At 39.2% G+C, this 22,002-nt stretch overlaps 1 protein-coding gene across 1 annotated transcript in view; it reads right to left on the bottom strand.

Moving 5' to 3' along the window:
• The window catches only part of Spata16 (spermatogenesis associated 16), a 272,366-nt gene that overhangs the window by 174,742 nt on the left and 75,622 nt on the right, over window positions 1–22,002 (bottom strand). The window contains exon 3 of the mRNA XM_028875802.2: window positions 14,742–14,887. Within this exon, the coding sequence (XP_028731635.1) occupies window positions 14,742–14,887 (146 nt within the window). The remainder of the gene's footprint in view (window positions 1–14,741; window positions 14,888–22,002) is intronic.

Raw genomic sequence — 22,002 nt, 5'->3', positions numbered from 1 at the left:
CAGAAGCTTTATAATCATCAAATAATAAAAACATCTTGTTAGTGTATAATAAATATTTATTTTGCATAGATGACCCAGGAAAGTTGCATCACACCAAGAGCTACTTATTTAAAGTTTTTATATGCTGAACATCATACAAAATTAATGCACATTTTGTAAGGAAAATGTCATAGGAAACAAGTATATCACAATTATAACTTAGAAGCAAAGTTTATAGTCAGTGTCCTTAAGAAGCCCTTTTTCTCAAACAAAAGATGTCTCATATATAATGTAACACATGGCTGCTTATCAGGATTCTGGGAAAATTGAGAAAGTTCATTGGCTCAAGAAAGGGTGAATTTGAGGCATTTTTTCCAAAGCAACAGAAGAGGAGATAAGGGAGGGATTGTAAGTCAAAGCATTTGCAAAATGCTCATTGAGGCTAATATTATGTTTTCAATAATATAGCATTGATGGATTGTCTACAACAACATTCACATTCATTAACTGCATCAGGTCTAAGGAATACCTGTGATTCCTATGTGAGGTAATGAGCTCTGCTAGGAAAGATTGCTAACGTGAGCACAGGCACACCTGCTAAACAAAGAGAAATTCAAGCATCAGACACAAGCCATGCTCTCACTCTGTTCCACTAAGAACTGGCTCGATCCTGGTTTGCTAGTATATCCTTGTGTGTAGCAGCCTTTCCAGTGACTTCTCCATGCCCAGAGTACCAGAGAAGACCCAACATGCTGCCGGAGGGTGAAAAAACTTATGTGGTAGTTGCCTTGGGAACAAGGCATCGATATCAATACCAGTTTTACAGCTTAGCCTAGGTGTTGAGAGTCTGTGTGAATGAGCTTTGGTCTCTTCAGATTGTTTTGGCTAGATGTGGAAAGTGCATAGTCTTTCATTTTTCTTCTGAATTGATTGCCTTTATATTTGTACATTAATAGTCATCATAGTGCATGCCCATAGACTTCTTCAGTTTTAGTACTGGTCCTTACAATTACTAGTTTTAAACTATATGTCTGAAAATGTTTGTATTGCTTTTATTTTTCAACTTTTCATGTGTATGCAGTGCACATGTGTGTATATGTGTGTACATGCATATTTTTGCATGTATGGGGCACACATAAGTGGACATATGTGTGTGTCCCATGTATGGGTGGGCCTAAGGTTGATTTTCGGAGTCTTCCTTGAGTTCTACTATACTCATTCAGGCAGGGTCTCTCAGACTCGGAGCTCCACAGGTGGCCAGTCTTGCTAGGTAGCTTGCTCTTGGGATCCTGTGTCCTGTCTCTGCTTCTGAGGCTGGATTATGGGCCAGCTTCCATGCCCATGCAGCACCTGTTGGGCTTCTGGGAACCTCAACTCTGGTTCTCATGCATGCATAGCAAGCGCTTAACCAAGGCAGCAAGTTAAAAGCATAAAAGCAAACCTATCCATCAAAAGTAGCTCCTTTCTTTGTTGATGATCAGCAGAGCATGACCTCTGACCACGTTAAGCAGAGCAATGCTCTCACGAATGACCATGAGTTACAGTTAGCTGATATGCTGGAAAATAAACCACAATGGTTACCTTAAGGCCAACACTTGCACCATTTTCAAAACATCTTCACGTGTGCAGGATCTCTTTGCTCCCATGACAAGTATTGGTGATGTTTATTTGGAGTTGCTGGGACTGAAGCAAAGGGAAGTTAAGTGACTAGTGAAGTCAAGACCAGCTAGAGATGTGGGGACTCAAACCCAGGTTTCTGGTTACAGAAGCTTTTCCCTACGTGCCAAGGACATTTGTAACTCCAGCTCTCCATCTGCAGTTGCAGAATGAATACTGGATAGCCTAGGACTTTCTCTGCCCCCTGATTGGCTGTCCTGTAGGAAGATCAGGGAATGGAAACAAACATGGTTCTTCAGCTCTCATCATTCACACTTACACGTTCTACAGTATTTGGAAACTCTGAGTGAAGGAAGCACTGTTCGTCAGTGCTTGCTAGTAATCCCTGCACTCCAGAGCTGGTGCCAGGAGGAGCAGGAATTCAAGATTATACTTCAGTGCCCAGTGAGTTTGAGGCCAGCCTGGACTACAGGAGACCCTGTTTCAAAATTAAAGAAAAAGAAACAGGAAGAAATGTACTTGCAGAACCCGCAGGTAAAAGCTTCTCTCAGGCTTAATCAGAAAAGCTCTCTTAGAGCAAATGGAGGGGAATTCAAGAGACTTGTGACTACACAAGATGCTGAAAATAAAGGATTGTTAAGGGCTCATCCCTCAAATAAGACACTTATACCAACCCTCAATGCTCGCTGCTGAGGAGGGGTGGAAAGATTGGGAGAGCCCAAAGACAGAAGGGCTCAGAAACATCGGCTTCTAAGAACAGCATGGCCACCTCGATTACAAACTTAGAGCAGCTGTGCCTGATGGCAATGGGCCCACACACGTCCAGCTCACCTAAAAGATATGGCTCTCAGGGATCTACCACTTTTGACTGATATTGACAGCTAACAGATTCTGGGAGACAGGGAGGCATAACACTAGTTGGGCACCAGGCTTCAGTGGATCATTCCAAACCCATGATCATACAGATGGGCCTACTTAACTCCATGGGACACAGAACAAAACAGAAAGTCATGCACATAGGAAAGAGATTTGAGAGAAGGAAAGGGAGCTGGCAGAACTGGGATCGAAATGAGAGGGAGGTGGGAAGAATAGACAGAACACACATACATGACACTGCCAGGGAACAAAATTTATTAATGAACAAAGCATGAGTGAATGAAATGTTTTATTACCCTGAGAGAATTTGCAGAGAAAGAGGGTACAGAAAGACTAAGTGACTTGTTCCAATCACAATCAGAATGGATTTTACAGTCGTGGGAAACAAATACTAAAAAAAGTTTAACATTACCCATTAACAGACTGCTCCAGGAAAAGTGTCTGTTACATAGCACTTACTGCTCTTGATAGAATGACCATCATGGAAACTGTGTGTTGGTACCACTGACCTGCTTTCCAACGGTCATGGGAAATCAAGAGCCATGAACAACCCAATATAACTAGCAATTACAAGAGAAAGAAAGGACCCAAATACAGACATATTGTTGCGTATCAGTCATTGTCTACCACATTTATAATTTGTCTTCTTAGTTGTCAACCACTTTTATATCCATGCAAGAAAAATAAAGGCCAGATGGACACTGGCTTCTGAGTTAAGATCAGGATAAACTTTCAGAAAAGAAAAAGCCAAGGATGAGATGAGAAATGAAACATCAAGAGTGACGCTTGTAAACTAAGATGCAGTCAACCTTGATATAAGGGAAAAGAGTCCTGGAAAGACTGGAAAATGGAACAGGGACAGCACAAGAGGGCTGTTGGCCAGGGATGTTTTAATTGGTGTACTAGAAGGTCTGCAATAGCGAAAGCTTACAAATTTGAGTATTTGAAAGACAGAAAATATATTTCCTATAAACAGAGGGTGATGTTTACCGTGTCTTCGGCAATTTAGACAGGCTCAAGGAAGCTGATTCAGTTTCAGAACCTTCCTACAGTTGAAGAGTCAGGAGAGGCTCAATATATCCTGTCCTGCTTTTCCTGTGTTTAAAATCTTTCCTCTCTTAGCCAGGCAATGTTGCACATGCCTAAGCACTGTGGAGACTGAGGCAGGAGGATTACTAGAACTCAGGGTTTGAGTGCAGCTTAAGCAGCAGAGCCAAAACTTGGTACTAGAAAAAAGTTGACTTTTTCATAGACTATTTTTTACATACTCACTGTTGTCTTCCCCTTCCCCCTCTCCATTCAAAGCTCCTGAGAAGACATCTGAGCTCTCTGATTCCTGTCTACTGTGTTCTTGTTAAGGTAAGTAGATGATGGTCCCGAGACACTGAGCCATTTTTAGTCTTTTGGTATTGGATGGCTAAATTTAATTATTTTTGGAACTGATTTACTTTGGTCTTAATTATCTTTTAAATACATTTTATTTCACTAAATTTAGTTTTAAAAACATATTTAAAAACTTATTTTGACAATTTTATGCATGTATATAATGAACTATGGTTTTATTCATCCCCCATCACCTTCTTGTTCCTTCTTTTTCCCAACATTCTTCTTCCTACTTAATCTCCACCTTGGTCTCTCTCTTGCTCTCTGTCTGTCTGCCTGTGTGTGTGTGTGTGTGTGTGTGTGTGTGTGTGTGTGTGTGTGTTCCACTGAGTTTACTTGCAGGAACACGAGTGAGGTCATGGAAGTTGCCAGTGGCTGTACCATTGCAGAAAATGACTCTCAATCCTCACCGTATTACTTACTTTTCTCTTGCTCAGAAACAATACCCTGACCAAAAGAGGTGAAGAAGGGTTTATTTTGGCTGTGACTCCAGAGGGATGAGTCCATCATGTTGTGGGGGCATGGCTGCAAGCAGTAGGCATGGCAACGGGAGCGGGAAGGCTGAGAGAGCGCATCTCCACCACAAGCATGAGAGGAGAAACAGAAAGACAGACAGACCGAGACACACATAGAAACACAGAGACAGACAGAGTGATAGAAAGAGATACACACACAACACACACACACACACACACACACACACACACACACACACACACACACACACACACAGAGAGAGAGAGAGAGAGAGAGAGAGAGAGAGAGAGAGAGAGAGAGAGAGAGAGAGAATTTTAGAAGTGGAGTAAGGCTGTATTCTCTCAAAATCTACTCCCAGCAGACTTTCTCCATCAAGGCTGTACTCCTAAACCTCCCCAAACAGCGCCATCAATAATTGCAGACCAGGTGTTCAGGAGCTTGATCTCATGGTGGATATTTCTCATTTAAACTATCACCCTCACTGACACACCTCATGGAGAGGTGGGACCTCACAAGGTCCTCTGTCCTCTATGGTGCAATGTTAACAGGGCCAGTGATGTACAGGCCTTGTCAGGGAACCACAGCTGCCCTGGGCCCATGAACACAATGGCCACGAGTATCACGTCTAGAAGACGGCATTTCACAGTGCTCCTCCCCATCCTCTGGTTCAGTCATTCTTTCTCTCTCATTTCCCATTATGTTTCCTGAACATTGAAAGGGGTGATGTAATGTCCTGTTTATGGCTAAGCACTCAGAGAAGTCACTTATCCTCAGCATGTTGACCAGGTATGAATCTTTCCATTAACTGCTGTCCACTGTACGAAGAAGCTTCTCTGGCCGAGCGAACTGCAGCATTAATCTGTAAGAATGCCTATAAATATTTAGAAGGATGTTCTGAAAGGATGTCTACTTAGAAGAATAATAGTTTCCCCTGAATTTCCACCTTCTATATAAACATGGTTACATGTCCACATTGCGAGGCTGTCTCACTAATTCATGTGATAATCGCAGGGAATGGCAAGGCCACAGGAGTCAGGGAGGGAAGGAATGTGATCAGTGAGGGCTTTAGAACGGAATCTGGCTGTTCAAGACTGTGTGGCAGTAGCACTGCAAATAGGTTTCCTAAATGTCTGAAAAGCTGTCCATGAGGAAAGTGGGAATCAGCGATGTAGTAACTTAACTCAGGTTTTTAAATTCCAGAGAAAAGTTCCAAGTGGCACCCCAACTGCCAGGAAACCCCACTGGATCAGAGTGATAGTATGATTTTCATCATGTTCGAGATAAAGTAAAACAAAAGAAATTTTGAGAGAAAGAAAAATGACTGTGATATCAAAGGTATACCTGCTGCTTCCTGACCCAAAAGACGGCGTAAGGAAACCATTCCTGGAGGACATGAAGGACGAACTTAGGATCTTTCCCCTGCTTTTCACCAAGGTTCCGTGAAGGGACGCACTTGGTATCTCCCCCGCTTTTCACTAAGATTCCCTGAAGGGACTAATTAGGGAGCTTAAAAGTGCTCCATTCCTAACTATCCCAGGGGAGTCAATGAACGCTTGTTCTTTTCACTACCCAACCACTATTATGTTCCATAATGTAGTCAACCTCGTAGTCCAAGGGACTGTTATGGCTGTTCCTTATACCAGCTCAGTGCACGTCATCTCTGCTCTTCTATAGAAGATTGCCATGTTTTATATCCCTTTTAGAATTTAAAGAGAAACTTGGAGTCTTTAACGTCACCTTTAGTGGGAGCATCTTTTTATAGTAGATTTACTTTCATGAGAATACAATAACAAGAAGCATAGAAATACTAATGACCCACAGAACATTTTAATGTATCCAAACCCTTGAAGACACAAAGTGTCTACCTTGCCAAGAATCCAAGTAGGCATCTTAAATATGTCAGTACTATAACTTATCTTTATCTCTCTCCACACTTGCAAGTCTGTACAAACATAAACACTGATACACACGTCTATGTATAGGATGTTATTATTTTACTAGATTGAAAGGAGAAATCAGTAAGCTAGGGATGGATGTAAGTAGGAAGAAATAGTATTTTCCAATCTAAGAGCTGAAAAATTAAATATGGGCAATATAGTATCTCCCAAAAATTAATAGTGATATCATCAAACAAGCAGCCATGTGCTTCCTCAAAGCAAGACACCATGAATTATCCAGAGACACAGATATATACACATGTCTACTTTTCTGTCTGTCTGCTCATATGTCTACCTATCCTTCCACACCTTTTTGTGTTCCAAATGATTGTTTCCCATATACAATACCAACCTTGATAGTCAATAAGCTCTCCATTATCTCACATCAAGAAACTGGCACCAGCAATGTTCTCTTTTCTCTTACTATACTTTACTTTCATTTAAATTCACTTAAAATTATCAGTTATTTTTATAGAATACTTATAATTATTTTTATTGTTTGAGGATTTTAGACACTCATATAATGGTGTTTTGATCAAATCCACTCTTTATTAATTCTCCAATTCCTCCCTTATCCCCCAACCAGCTTTCCTCACAACATCATGTATCCTTTAAAAAGATCCACAGAGAACTCTCAGTGCTGCTGCTGTGTGTCTGGGTGGAGGAGTCTCTGCTGGAGCACACACAGCCTCTAGGAGAAAGACAAATCCTGTCCTAGCAGACATCAAAAACCAGGAGCTCCTAGCTACCAGTAAAACTTGATGAGCCCCTCCCCCATGCAGTGGCTTGATCCAATGCAGGCAGAGGTAGTTACAGCCTTTGTGCATTCATGTGTGAATGGCTTTGTCAAGTCCACTAACCTCTGGCTCTACAATCTTCACATCCCTTCTTCTATGATGATCACTAAGCTTTGAGTAAGAGGGTATATAAAATGCCCCATTTAAAGCTGAGCAGTATACAGTCTCTTGTTCTCTGCACATTGACCAGTTGTGGGTCTAGCTTCTCTGATAAGGATTTAGAGATAGACTGATCTACATGCATAAAGATAAGAAATTATGGGGCAGTTTATTACTATGTCTATTAAACGCAATAATACTTTTAGTCCCTACTGATATGGGCTTATGACCTCCCCAGCTAAGGGTGTGGGGCCAGTTAACAGTATCAGGCATGAGTTCTATCTTGAGGGTTAGGCTTTTATATCCAATTAGAAAGTGGTTGGTTATTTCCACCACACACCTGCCATTATTACACCAGCGAGCATACCTTACCAGACTAGTTATTATTATAACTAATAGGATTTATAACTGGGTAAGAGAGTTGATTATTTTTCTTTTTAGTAGCATGCATAGAACATTACAGAACTACAAAAACTAGTCATTGGGTGATGTCTTAGGGTTTCTATTGGTATGAAGAGACACCATAGTTACTGCAACTCTTATAAAGGAAAAACACTTGATTGAAGTGGCTTACATTTTAAGAGGTTTAGTCCATTATCATCATGGTGTGAAATGGTGACATTCAGGCAGACATGGTGCTGAAGAAGGAGCTGAGAGTCCTATAATATCTTGACCCACAGGCAACAGGAAGTGAACTGTGACAATGGGCATAGCTTGAGCCCAGTGGGCATAGACTCAAAGCCCACTCTCTACAGTGGTAGACTTTCTCTGACAAGGCTGCATCTACTCCAGCAAGAACACAGCTCCTAATAGTGCCACTCCCTATGAGCTTATGGGGATCAGTTACATTCACACTACTACCGGGGTAAGTTCTCAGGATGGTTGTAGCTTTGTTTCTCCTGGTCTTATGACTTAAGTATGCAGTATCTTAGCTCATACTTCCTTTTGTTACCTTCAAGTTTTAGGAGGTTACCAAGAGGAATAGCAAGAGCCTATAATATTTGGGGATTCATAGGACCTCCAATGACCAATGATTCAAAAAAGCGTAATCCATACCTGGCATTAGGCTTTTAATTTGATAACCTGTGATGTCTGGGAGAAGCATTCACCCCCCATTGTAGGGTAATTCCACTTAAGCTCATTTCCTATCCATATCTGTGTATATTTTAGGAAACTTGCACAGTACTAGTTGTCTGTATGGAGGTTTCAAAGTTCATTCACATCAGTTATCTTCATATGCCTTCCTCTACCTGTCCCACCCCAATTATTCCTTTTCCACTACTGCCTTTCCCCAATTCCTACAACTGTGTTCCATCCTTCTTCCATTGTAATCATTCCCCATCATGTTGGGGCTAACAACCTTTAATATTAGATCTAATGGTATTTATTTTGTGAAATTGAGTGTATCTGTGTTTCATGCATACATGTTTATTTCTGCAATCTGCTTTTGCTTAAATTTATTTAAAATTACTAATTATTTATATCTAATGCTATTGACCTACTGAATTTAATGGTCAAAATTTCAACTTTTAGATAAAAGGAAGAAGGAATCATATTTAAGAAATATGCCTTATTGCTTGAGATCAGCAAAGGATTTGCAAACTTCCTATTAGTTCTCTTATACATCAGTGTATTTAAACCTGTCACGTTGTAAGCTGATGTTACCTTCTGAGCATTTTAATTATCTTCAAGCCAAGGAGATGTATGTTTAGAAGTTGTATTTTCACAGACTTTCACAAAATATCTACTTCATTAAATATCTGGAGGCTCAGAGAAGCTATCTTAAAATAAAAGTTTCCCTTTTGGAAATAAACTTTATTACTATGATAACCTTTGTCTTGAAGACTTGCCTTTGTTGGGGTAGAAGTGAAGTAAAACACATGTAAGATAGCTTCTGAGATTCAGAGATGATTTAAAGCAATTTAGTTGGATTTATAGATAAGAGAACACACAAAAAGAAAGGTAATTTGTGAAAGCGAAAGCCAGTAAATAATTAGATAGATTGAAGTCCATTCCTTGGGTTATTTTATTATCTTACATTTTAACCCATGAGTTACCTAGGTACATAGGACTTGATTTCCAAATATTTAGAAGCAGCTGTTACTGATTTCTAATTTAATTGTGACTGTAGAACAAATTAAAGGAGAATTTAAAAATTTTTAAACTACATTGAGCCTCATTTTTGGTTATTGATGTTTCTTTAAATATACTTGGATAGTAATGGCAAATTTAATGTGAAATGACACTTTATGTTTGTTGTGTGATGCATCACTATTTGGGATGTGCATGCCAATCAACTGTTCACTGTCAAATGGTCATCTCTGAAACATACAAGTTACATTATAGGGACTCAACAGGCTATATTTAGGAATATATATAAAATTAGGAATATATGTATATATATATATGCTCATACTCTTATTTATACCATAACAATTAGTGAAAAAAAAGAAGCTATGAATTTGAAGGAGAGTGGGAGGTGTGGATGGGAGGCTTGGAGGAAGAAAGGGAAAGGAGAACATAATTATATTATAATCCAAAAATAAAATAAGAAAAAACAAACCCATGCTTTTCACAAATAGCATATAGATGACCACACAGTACAATCCAGACTGACAGTCTCTATGTAACTCAAATTTAAAAGTAAGTTGCATATACTTCCTGTAATTCCTGGCATGACTTGGTTGAGTTTGCTGCCACATTAGTGTTTTTTATTGCTTCAGCTATTTTTCCTCCTCCTTCTTCTTTTTTTAAAAAAAATACTGTTTTAACTTTAAGTCAAATTTGTTGGTTCTCTAGCTACATTTTAAATGCTTTGAAATGATAACTTCAGAGATTATAAAGTGCATTTTTAACTCATTACCATCTAATACTGAGTTAATATTATTCCATTTCCTCATTAAAATACTTCAATGTAATAAAATTATATTTGTAACCTTTTTTGGCCATTGTGGTATTAGTTATTTATTCACACTAATACATATAAGTAAGCTTTTTAAAAGAGATTTTTTTGAGACAGGGTCTCAGACTTACTGTGTGATGGAGGGTGACCTTGAATTTAGGACTTTTCTGTCTCAGCTCTGTGTTGGTCACATTGGGTGATTTTTACTGGTTTGAAGTTTAGGAAGCCTTTCTTTAGCAGTCTCCATCCTCATACTGGTTGACCTCCTATACCTCTGCATCCTGCCCTTGGTCTTGTCCTAGGTTAGCTTCTGACCGTCTCCTGAGACCCAGCTCACCAGGGAGAGCCCGTTTTACCTCATGGCTGCTGCATACATGGCCCCCCATAACACTGTTGGAATCTTTGTCTACCAATCCCAACACTGGGGGCATCTTGGGAACTATTTCTTTGAACTTATTATCTTCTAAGTAGTTAACTTGCCTACTTCTTCACACGTGCAGTAACTTTTTATTTTATGCCACATATCTTAGTAATTATTTTATGCCACATATCATGATGAAGCTTTGTAGGGGCTCAGAATGGTGACATCTCCCTGAAAAAGATTCAAAGTGTTTTGTTTGTTTTCTTTCAGTCCTAATCACTCTCATCTTAGTCTGAACAGGTCTATTTCGACACAGAAGTCAATCCTAAGGCTTGCTGCATGCCCTTATACTTGAAGCATGAAGTTTCTGGGTCTCCACCGAATGTGCATAGTGTGTGGTTAGCTTCCTTATGTTGATTCCCTAGACATCTCCTAGCATTAAGATGATGTATCATTTCAACTAATGCTTAGTTCTGGAGCAGAAAACTTCTGCATGGATGCTTATTCTCCACACGGCTGAGGAAGAACCTCTGAAACCTCAGACAGACTCCATTCCCAAGCCCTTTCATGAAGCTATGTCTTCATTGGTCACCGGCCTCCACTTCTATTATTAATTTTTATATTTGCGATAATATAATTACAACATGGCTGCCTAGACATGAGCTGAGTAAGGACCACACCAACAGACATGCTTGAGTGGACATCTGACTTTTATCGACAGCCTCTTTGTCAGCCCACTGTTCAGAAGCCTGACTGCTCAGCAACACAGCGCTGTACTCCAATTGTGCTTCCCACAGTCAGGGTAGGAAAGGAAGCCCAGTGAATGCTGGGAAATTATGCATTTACTTCCTTCAAGGATTATTCCTGTTCTGAAAATGGTTTAATGCCTGAGAGGAATTACTTCATATATTTTGTCCAGTTTTATAGTTGTTTTTTTTTTTAATAGTAGGAAGGCAGATTTGGTTGAAGAAACTGTATTATGTCTGGAATAACACAAACAACATGAATTCATGATTAATTATTCATAATATACTATGAGATAACAATTGTGAACCAGTACTATTGTTATAACCCAATCTTATTACAAATTAAATTCAAGCTAATTTGTAGGAAGGCCAGTCAGAATTTAATTGCAGGAGGTCAGATTCCAAACTCTTGTTTGGTCCAACATACTGTACTGCCACTGTATTGTCAAATTATACTTCTTTTCTTCATGACGTTTATAATGTCTATTTGCCTCATATATTTACTATGTTCATATAGTTTTTACTTTCTGTTAGAAACTTCTGTGACAAATAAGAACTATGTATTTCCTCTTTATAGACATCTGTCCATTCTTCAGTCCAAGAAAAGGTTTTCGGTGAGTATTTACTTAAATGTTTGAACTAATAGGTAAGCGCCTATTATTTGCCACCATTATAAGGTGTTAAAAACTGGATATTTTCTACACATTTGGAATGTTAGTGTTCATATTTTCTGCCACATTACGGCAACAAAATTGGGGAATAGCCAAAAGGTGATCTATTCATTAGAGTTTTTACAATTATACATATAAAATATAATTATAGAATAGCAAAAGTATTGTGGCAGGATTTGTGTTTTTAATAGATGAGTAGCATTAGGAACGAGTCTTAGAGACGGGCAAAGCCCCTTCTAATGAATGGCGGCTCTGGCCTGATACAGGAGAAAAAATGGTGTGTCTGCTGTGTCCAGGCGTGACTCTGGGCTGACATAAAATGCGATGTCTGTGTTTCCCAGCGTGTATTTGTTAGAAGCAAAAGGGAAAGCAAATTTGTTAGCAGTTGTTTCTAGAGCCTTTTTATGCCTTATTTACCTACAATACGTGCTGATTGATTTTTCAAGTATTTCTGTTGATTTTAGAACCACACAGTCACAGTTTTGCAGTCACACGACAAAGCATATGCAGTTATTCCTATCAGAAGCAGGACTACCTGATGGTTTTCAGGCCAATTTTTGTGTTTAACAAGATAAATATATGCAGTAGACCTCTAATTTACATAAAATTAAAGTAAAATGCTTCAGCAAATGCAAATAAATGCAAAAAGGAATATTTTAATTTTGATTCATGATTAGTATCAACTATCATGATGTGGCAATAACACAATACAGAATTCTGCAGAGTATAACTAAGGGTTGTGAGCTATTTATAAACAAAATATCCTGATTAATTAATTAATTTTATGAAATGTATTTGTTGACTATATGTCAGCCTATGTTTTTTAAACCTGGGAACTTTGCAAATCTTTTACTATGAAAACCATGTGTACTACCTCTGTATTTCCCACATGACATGCGCAGGAAAACGACTGCTTTCTCTTGATGCATTTTTTTTTTTTTTTTTTTTTTTTTTTGGTTTTTCGAGACAGGGTTTCTCTGCGTAGTTTTGCGCCTTTCCTGGAGCTCACTTGGTAGCCCAGGCTGGCCTCAAACTCACAGAGATCCGCCTGCCTCTGCCTCCCTAGTGCTGGGATTAAAGGCGTGCGCCACCACCGCCCGGCACTTGATGCATTATTTATGGTCTGAATTGACCATTTAATCTCTATTGACTCACATTCATTACTTAATGTTCAACTTTAGAAACATAAATACAAACTGTATTACAACAGAAAACAGTAGACAAAAGTTAATGTCAACATATCACATTATTTGTTATCATCATCATGTTTTACTCCAGTAATTTTCATGGTCTTGAAACAGCATCCCTATTTTTAAAATGGAAAATGTCATATTCTAAACAGTGAGATGATTCTTCCACCACCAGGAATAGTGGTACCTTTTTGTCCTTCCATTTGAATTACAGAATCTTGACTCTTTGTTCTCATTACATATTTTCATCAACTGAACAGAATTTTTATATGACCATATTATCTGAGGTACTTTCATGATTGAATGTGATGTAAAGCCTCTTCAGTCCATACTGACATACAAAAGATATTTTCCATAGTGGTTGTCCTTTTGGTGTGTGATAAAGCATGAAGGAGGTGACATATAATTACTTCCTGCACATCTCAACTTATTATTGCTTACATATACCTAAGGATTTCTAGAACACTAGTCTCAACTGTAATGAGTTTCTCACATTGTACTTCCAAATAATCCTGACATTCTAATATTTTTGACAGACTGAAATATGTGTTTCCACTACTGACTCTTTCAAATGGAAATAGAACAATGTTCTTTGAAAGCCCACATATCCTGATGTTGGGACCATGACTGCATTAAATGCTGTTAGATAGATTGGCGAAGGAAGAATTTCCCTTTGCGGACCAAAGGAATATGGTTTTAGCCTCTGTGTTTTCTTACACAGGAGGTTTTTTTCAAGAAGGTTACCTTAGGGTTTCAAAGCGCTTTGGTTGTCCGTAGGTTGTAAGTCAAGCCCACGGTTAGAGCTGTGAAAACTCGGATACAGCGTTTCATGTGCTTTGTGATGGACTTTCCTCTTGTGGGCAGGCCTCCCACTTACACGGACTTCAAGATGACCATGTAGCTACTAAGATGAAGGTTTGGCTTCCACACTGACATTAGTTTTGCCATTTGCATACAAAACAGCACAAGGGGTGTAAGATTAGAAAATGGGAAGCACAAAAGATCCCAGTAAATTGCCGTGAGCCAGGCAAGAAGGAACAGTCATAACTTCAATGAAAGGGACAGCTGAGCAGATAGAGCACAGCCCACACATCTTAGCTGCAGGTTACAATGGGTTATTCATTGTATGAATAAGACCCGTAGGAAACAGACTATGGGGCAGGTGCATTTTCATAGCCTGTAAGGTAGGCCCAGTAACCATGGAGACTCTAGGCATCCACACTGTTACACAACCACACAGAACTGTGCAGAAGGACATCGACATGAAATGCAAATCTTTAAGGACAGAGATAATGATATTTCGTGCCTTTGGGAAGCTGTCTGCAGGATGCCAGCATCCTTTGAATGCACCACACTGACCCCAAAAGTCCACGGCCCGAGCTGCTGTGTGCTCCCCATCTTTCCTACTCCTCTTTCCCTCACCAGCACTCCTCTTCCTTACCTTCTGCTCATCTTCTTTTGCTTCCTCATGAGGTTTGCCCTTGCATTGTGAACAGTCACTTCTGGGTCTCTTTCTTCCTCTAGGAATTGAGATCCATCCACCCCCCCCCCCCGCCCCCGTGACCTTTACGTTTTACTTAGATTAGCAAATCAGGCAGCACATACTTTTTAGGATTTGTTTTTAAACTGAAACACAGTGGAAGGTGACTAGGTAAACCCAGACGTGTGTGCACAGTTCTCACCTGTAGCCATTAGTGCACTTTTACCTGTGTGCGTGGTTCAGGGCAAGGTCAGGCTTCCTCATGCGTAGGTAGCATGTGACGAGCTTGGTCTCAATGAAGCTTGCCACGCTTGCTATATCTTCGGCATGTGCTTCAAAGGGTTTCCCTAGAGCGGCCCCTTTGCTGCAGAGCTGGAAAGAGTGACACTGTAAGCCTCCTGACACTGCTGCCACACAAGTTATCCTTGTAATAAGCAAGCTGTACACATGCACATATAACTACGTTTTCAGAACTACGTAAAATCTTAATATTATGATTGTAAGTTAAATGATTCCTGTTCATTATTGTGTGACTATAATAAAATGTCATATTTTACTGTAAAATGTTACCTATAAAATATCTTAAAGGTGTGATAGATATTGAAAAGTGCCATTTGCAAAGAATGTCTGTTTTAAAATGAAAGCACACAATAAGCAAAGATATGAGGAGAAAACTTGGCATAAATTATATTAAATACCAGTGCTTTTATGAAAACCCAACGGAGCAATAATCTAGCTCACTATCAAGTTTGATTTAATATAATAAGGGGTATCGGAAGTAAACTCTGAGGAGCCATTAATGTGATCGGTGATTAATTTGAGTCTGAATCAGATTCTCTAGGATGTTACTGAAAGAAAAGTGAAAAATTTATTAGGATTTATTGGCAGAAGCCACAGTATCTGAGAAACATGGCAAGAATATGGAATTCTTAATAAAAATTCCAGGAAACTAGTGGTTTCTGGGCAACCTAGACAAACTATAGGAAGAAAATAATGAATATTTTGGGTGAACTACAAACATTAACAAAGTGGCAGCGGCATGACAGAGCATGTCAGCACTTCTTCCCTCCCAGAGTTCTCGAATGTTCTTGCCAGGGAGGCTCATGGGGAAGGGGAGACCACACCTTCTGCCCCGTTGACTTTATTCAGAACACCTGCTTTTTGACTCTTTTGTATCTTTATTTAAATACTTATGCTGAGGAAATGCTCCCACTGGATATAACAATACAGATAGTCTTATATAGTCTTACGTCCAGCTTGTTATTTACATTAACACTATTGTTAATTTATTTTTAAAAATGCAACTTTGTTGACAGTAGCTATCTTCTGTTCTAAAGTATTTTGCCTTTTTAGTTTTATCTGAAACTACTAACACTTCACATTCTCTCTTATTTGTAGATCCTAGCTCTGAATCTTTAGACAGGAATAAGCTCAGAAACCAGGAAAGTAGAAAGGCCATGGGTAGCAGGAGCAGGAGCTCTAAGAGGGTTGGAAAATGGGGTGAGGGACTCTTACCCGGGAAGGAGGAGGAGGGTGATACAGCGGGAGTGGGAGGGAGGAGGGATATGTAACATTAAGGAGGTTTGAAAAAGCCATAAGGAAATAATTATTTTGTTTACTTAAAATACTTATAGAAAATACACATGCATATAGTATAAATTAGTTAAATTATGCTAAATGGGTGATATTGTTTTTCCACCAGAGCCATAGACTAACAAAAATCCCAGTGCCAGGCTTGGTAAACCTCCCTTCCAGTCATTGGTCAGGGGAGTCCAAGAAAATTCCAAAACAGTACAGGCTAATGCTGGTACCCTTGGTTGCCTCCCGAGCGTGACTGTAAAACCTCATTGCGGAAGACATCATATACTTCAGACACAAGACTTGAAAGAGTCAAGCTGGGATTGACCTGGAAGCCTCCTCTCAGGGGAATATCTTTCCTTGTATTTGGAGGTTCTGTGGAAGCGCCAATGGAGCAAAGCAATCTGTGGTCCGACCCATCCGTGACGCTCATGAACCACAGAACACTGACCAGCCCGGAAAGATAAACTCAAGGGTGCAGGAGTGGCTTGTATTGCCACATTACTCAGGAAATAAAAGCAGCTTCACTGGACTCAAGACTCACTCAAGAGGAGGAAATTTATGCTTGGTACTCTGACGCCAGCCAACTACCTAAGATGTGAGGTCACGAAACCTACCGCGGCCACTTTCCCAAACCAGGATAAGATTTAAATGGACACACAAAGCTCCAACCCTCATCAAGGAAGCTTCTTTTTACAGCAGGGACTTCCTAAAGAAATGCATCACTGGCCAAAATGCTGAGGACAACTGACTGTGTACAACTCCAGCTGATACATCTACCCCAAAACCAGTACAGGGAACATTCTGGAAGATGGGACAGAAACATTTTAAGAACCAGAGGACCAGGACATCTGCTGTGAGATAGTGTCTTCTATGTGTGATAGGGAAGCTGCATTGAAGAAATGTCAAGAATACATTCACCCAGACAAGACCAGCACAGGGACACCACCAGTTGATACGCCAACACAGACAGGAGAATTGTGACAAGGCTCCCCGAGATGATGAACTATAGGCAATTATTGGCTGCGAGAGAAGGAGATTCAGTCTTCTACAGGGAAGAGCCCCGATATGGTTATCCATCCCAAGTGACCAGCTCTAAACCATACACATATGAGCAACACTAAATGGCCTAAGCATGGTGTGCACACATGCATATATGTACATGTATATGTGTGTGCATGTAACAAAATTTAAAAAGATCATCAGTTTGAGAGGGAGCAGGCAGAACAAGGAAGGAATTGAAGTGAGGAGCGAGAGACCCTAGAAATGCTGGACATTGAGTAATACTTTCATACATGTATGAAATTATTTAAAAGTTCATCAAAGAAACAAAATAAGTTATTTGAAAAAGAATGTAGAATACAGATGCTTCATATTCTTAGTTCAAATAGCTGGTTAACTGATACTGTATCTTCTTTTATAGACAGTTTGATGGATAAAACATGCATATTCATTCAGTAAGTAAATGTTTACTGAGGGCCTGTTACTATATGCCAGGCAAACACTGCTGTAGTCACATTTGGATATGAATTAATTGGGCCTTTTTCATGAAGGTTGAATAATTGTAACTCTGTGAATTTCTGTTTCAAATCCATGCCTATTTCCTTTTCCTCTTACTCTTTCCTTTTTAATAGACATTTTAGTACAGAAATTATTACATCTTTTCTAACAACAACTACATATGGGCTCAAACATAGAAGTTTTACCTCCAAATTACCTTTCACCAAAATGTCAACTTTCATTCTTCTCTTCGTAAGTGATCTCAGAAAACATTAAAAAAAATTTCAATTATTTTGAAGACAAAGAAAAACAGAGTATCTGTAGAGGATGTCATGGGAATGACCTCAGTCAGTGTTAAATTTTGGCAATTCCTGTTGATAACTTGATGAGCTTGGCAACGGAAGAGCAAAGAATTCGACACAAACCAAGTGTTTGTTCCCAGGACTCTGACTTCAGAAATGTGACTGTAAACAGACTTTAAAATGGGATTGCAGAAAACATGACCTTTGGACATGTCATCTGACATAGCTCTCTTCTCCTCTACCAAACTGACCCTTACAGGACCCTGAAATAACTGAACAGAATTTGCCAGAAAAAAATCAATTGTATGGCATAACTATTAATGCAAAACATTCAGCAATGGGAAAGTTACTGTAATTCATGTATGATAACTCACAATCTCCTAGCTTTAAAAATCATAAACTTTTTATCTTTTAAATAAAATCAGAAGTTTTACTCATTTTGAAAATCTTAAGCAAAAAGAAACAAGCCGAACATTGTCTGTGTTCTTCAGCTCTCTATGTGTGGAAATGCCTTCACTGTCAAGCACATCCTGACAAATAGATGTGTAGGTCCCACAGAGAAGAGTCTCTGAGCAGTCCATTAGGACATTTAGATCCCTCTTGACAAGAGGAAGTTGACCTTCAGACTTCTTCATATTAAAGACCGTCTAAGAATACCAAGAAATAGTGAAGGAAAATACTCAGCCTTCCAATGTCTGCAACAGTCTCCACTTCCTGACACTCAAGGACAGAAAAGCAATAAAAACGACCATGCAAAACACCCAAACGAGAACACATCACGAAAGCCAACTTGAAGACCGCAATGAAAGAGGAGACAGTCTGTCAGCTCAGAATAAAACAAGGAAACATTCAGCTCCTGGGCAGGTTTTGTGTGCATTTGTGATGATCTCACCCATCACTCAAGCACTGTAGAATTGAGAACTTCAGTGATTTTTATCAAAGATTGCTTAGCTGCTGTTTCCAAAGCAGTTCATTGTTGAAATCAGCTTTGGGATAAGATGAAGTGTTATGTGTTAAAGCTGGGCCAATACGGAAAGAAGGCCATCACTGGGATCTCAATGACATGTGGATATTTTATGAAACTTAAACATTTCCATGCAGACATTTTTGCAGATGGAGTGGTTAAGTCTCTAGAAGATGGAGGACCTTTGTGTGGTGTCCACCAGTGTGATGAAGGAGAGCCACTGGGCCCTGCCTCATTTGCTGGAAAATATTTTCTTCAAATAATTAGAGTAATAAGACATGCAGTTTTAGGAATAAAAAATGTATTACATTACAGAATTCTCATTTTAGTAAAAATACTTTGAATTAGGAAAAATCATAGTAAGCATTTTTAGTTAAGAAGCAGCCCCAGATCATTCTCAAGAAAACACAAATTAAAAATTACAATATTTAAAGGAAAAATGCACTCAAAACTTTTAAAGATGTAGTTGTTTTAATGAGATGGTAGATGTTAAAATGAGAGTTCAGTAACAAATTAGATTAAGCTCAAATTTCAATAAGAAGATATATACCATACAAAAATATTTGATTATTTTCTAGAAATAGTAAGATGATTCTACTTTGGAGTTAGAAGATACTTCTTTAAGGTTGTTCATATTTCCTCTAAGTAATAAATGTCCATCCTATTTTTAGATATCACATACAAAGGAATTTCAAGATTTGTGATTAGTTTTTTTTAAAGCCCAATAGTAACAGATATAATGCCACATTCTCAAAATGGTTACCACACATTTTCTTCAAGTATCACCATCATTAACAGGATTTATATGGCTAATATGTTAGCATTCTTAAACTATTAAACAATGAGTGGTAACATACTTTATTCCAGGGACATAATTTTTAGAAGTCTCTGAAGATTTATGGGAGGGCTGCAAATCTTGAAAGACAAGACTTTGGTTTGAGTGTGAAGTGTCCCCTCAGGGTCCATGTTTGAACACTTTCATCCCAGCAGAAGATATTATTTTGGGGGAGCTTTTAGGAGTTGACTGGGGTTGGACATATGGGTTATAGCCTGACCCCATTCTGTCCCCAACTCTCTGTTTCATGATTTCCTAGATATGAGGCATATCAACCACACATTTCCACAGACACCACATCTGCCATGCCTATCCCAGCATGCAGACTGTACCCTTTCAAATCACACATATATACTGAATTTTAGTCATTTACACACACACACACACACACACACACACACACACACACACACACACACACTTTGATATGTGGAGAAGCCACAGTAACTTTGAAGGGATACACACATGCCACAGGAACACATAAAAATATTCTTGGCACCAGAGAATTGTTAATTAGGCCGAGAGTGGGATTTTCTTGTGCATCTGTAAGAGTGGTGTTAGAACAGTGACAGTGGGAGCTTTCAGTTACGATGTCCTCCATAGACCTCAGCATGTCATCACTTGGCTCTAGTTGCCTCTGTTTGGAGAGGGAGGTGTGGCCTTGCTGGAGGAAGTGTGTCACCGAGGCTGGATTTGAGGTTTCAAAAACTATTCCCAGTTCGCTCTCTCTGCTTCCCATTTGTGGTTGGAGATGTGAGCTCACTCTTGGCTCCCAGGTCCGGCCACCATGCCTGCCACTCGCTGTCCCTGCCATTTTGGATCCTAATCCGTGGAATCATAAGCCTCAAACAAACCCTTCCTTCTATAGGTTGCCTTGGTCATGGTGTTTTATCACAGCAATAGAAAAACAACGAGCACAGACATACTGAAGAGATGTTGAAAACATGATCCCAGGAGTGAAGGTGCATGGGACCGACACATGCCATAATGGCTTGAGAACAGAACTCCATACCTAACTTTGTTATGAGTTATGATGCCTAGGTTGATCAACTCATTTTCAGATGAGAGACTGAGTTCTAGAGAGCTTCCAGGACCTACTCCAGCCCCAGGGAGGTAGGTGGGAGATTATCCCCAAACAGCTGTACTTCAGCTTGTGTCTTTCATTGCTGCACAGCACTACCCTGTGAACTACCAATCTGTAATGAGATGGCAGGCACAATAAGGGTATGCATTTGGAAATATTTCTAGAAATACATGAGTCTTTTAAAACCTTAAATCTCATCCCCAGTGATATACCTCCTCCAAGGCCACACCTCCTAATCCTTCTCATCCAGTTCCACCAACTAGGGCCCAAGTATTCAATATATGAACCTCTGGGGCCATTCCCATTCAGACCACTGCAATGATTTATGGTGAGTTATAGTTACCACATTTTGGTCTCTGGCTAATGCTTTGTGAGGCAGATGGGAAAGTTCCCCATCCTCTTCACAACTTGGGAACACTGCGAAATAAATAGATGAAAAAACTCTGAGTTCAGTTCCTTTCACCTTCTCCCCAACAATTATTATTCTGCCAGAGATTTTGGCATTTTGTTCCCATTTTATTAATTTTTATTTTCCTACAAAATCATTAGTTTCATCTAGACGATCAAATCTGTCATTACAGTGGAGAACACTGTATTCTGAGAACATCTTAAAGCCTGTGCTCAAGGTGACCTCCTCTTGCTCATTCGCTCCTAGCACTTGTGCAGTTCTCTTGGCTCTGCCGTCTTAGCCAGAATTGCCAGAAATGGATTATTTTGTTTTCTTTAAGAACAACAAAATCAATCTGTTAATTTTCCTCTTTCTAACTCATTCTTTTTGATTTATTTCTCCCTCTTGGTTTTCTTTTCAGTGGTTGTTATTTGTTAATGTCTTTCAATAGTTAATTCATTTATTTCAGTTTTTCTTATGCATAAGTTTGTTGTATGCATCTGTGATTTCTCAGAAAAATTATAGTTTTTATTTTCATGTCTCTTATGAGAGCTAGTTAAGAAAGAGTGGGCTTATTATTTTTTCAAAACTTTACCATCTGCTTTCTTTAGTTTTTTGTTTTTTTTTTTTTTTGAAAGATTGGGCCTTTGCATGGATATCTGCTTGGTTCGTTTACATCCTGTCTTTTATGTTAATATTAATTTTTATTAATTCCCATAAGCCTGGGATTTTTGCATGTTCTGCTATTTTATTTCTTTTTGAGATAAGGTCTTTGTGTGTAGCTCCAAGCTAGCTTTCAGCTCACGGTCGTTCTTCTTAGCCGCCTTTGTACTGGA

Source organism: Peromyscus leucopus, chromosome 6 (assembly GCF_004664715.2).
Source record: "Peromyscus leucopus breed LL Stock chromosome 6, UCI_PerLeu_2.1, whole genome shotgun sequence".
In the NCBI taxonomy this organism is placed as follows: domain Eukaryota; kingdom Metazoa; phylum Chordata; class Mammalia; order Rodentia; family Cricetidae; genus Peromyscus; species Peromyscus leucopus.
The sequence above is the reverse complement of the archived record's forward strand: the minus strand, read 5'-3'. Positions and strand labels throughout refer to the sequence as shown.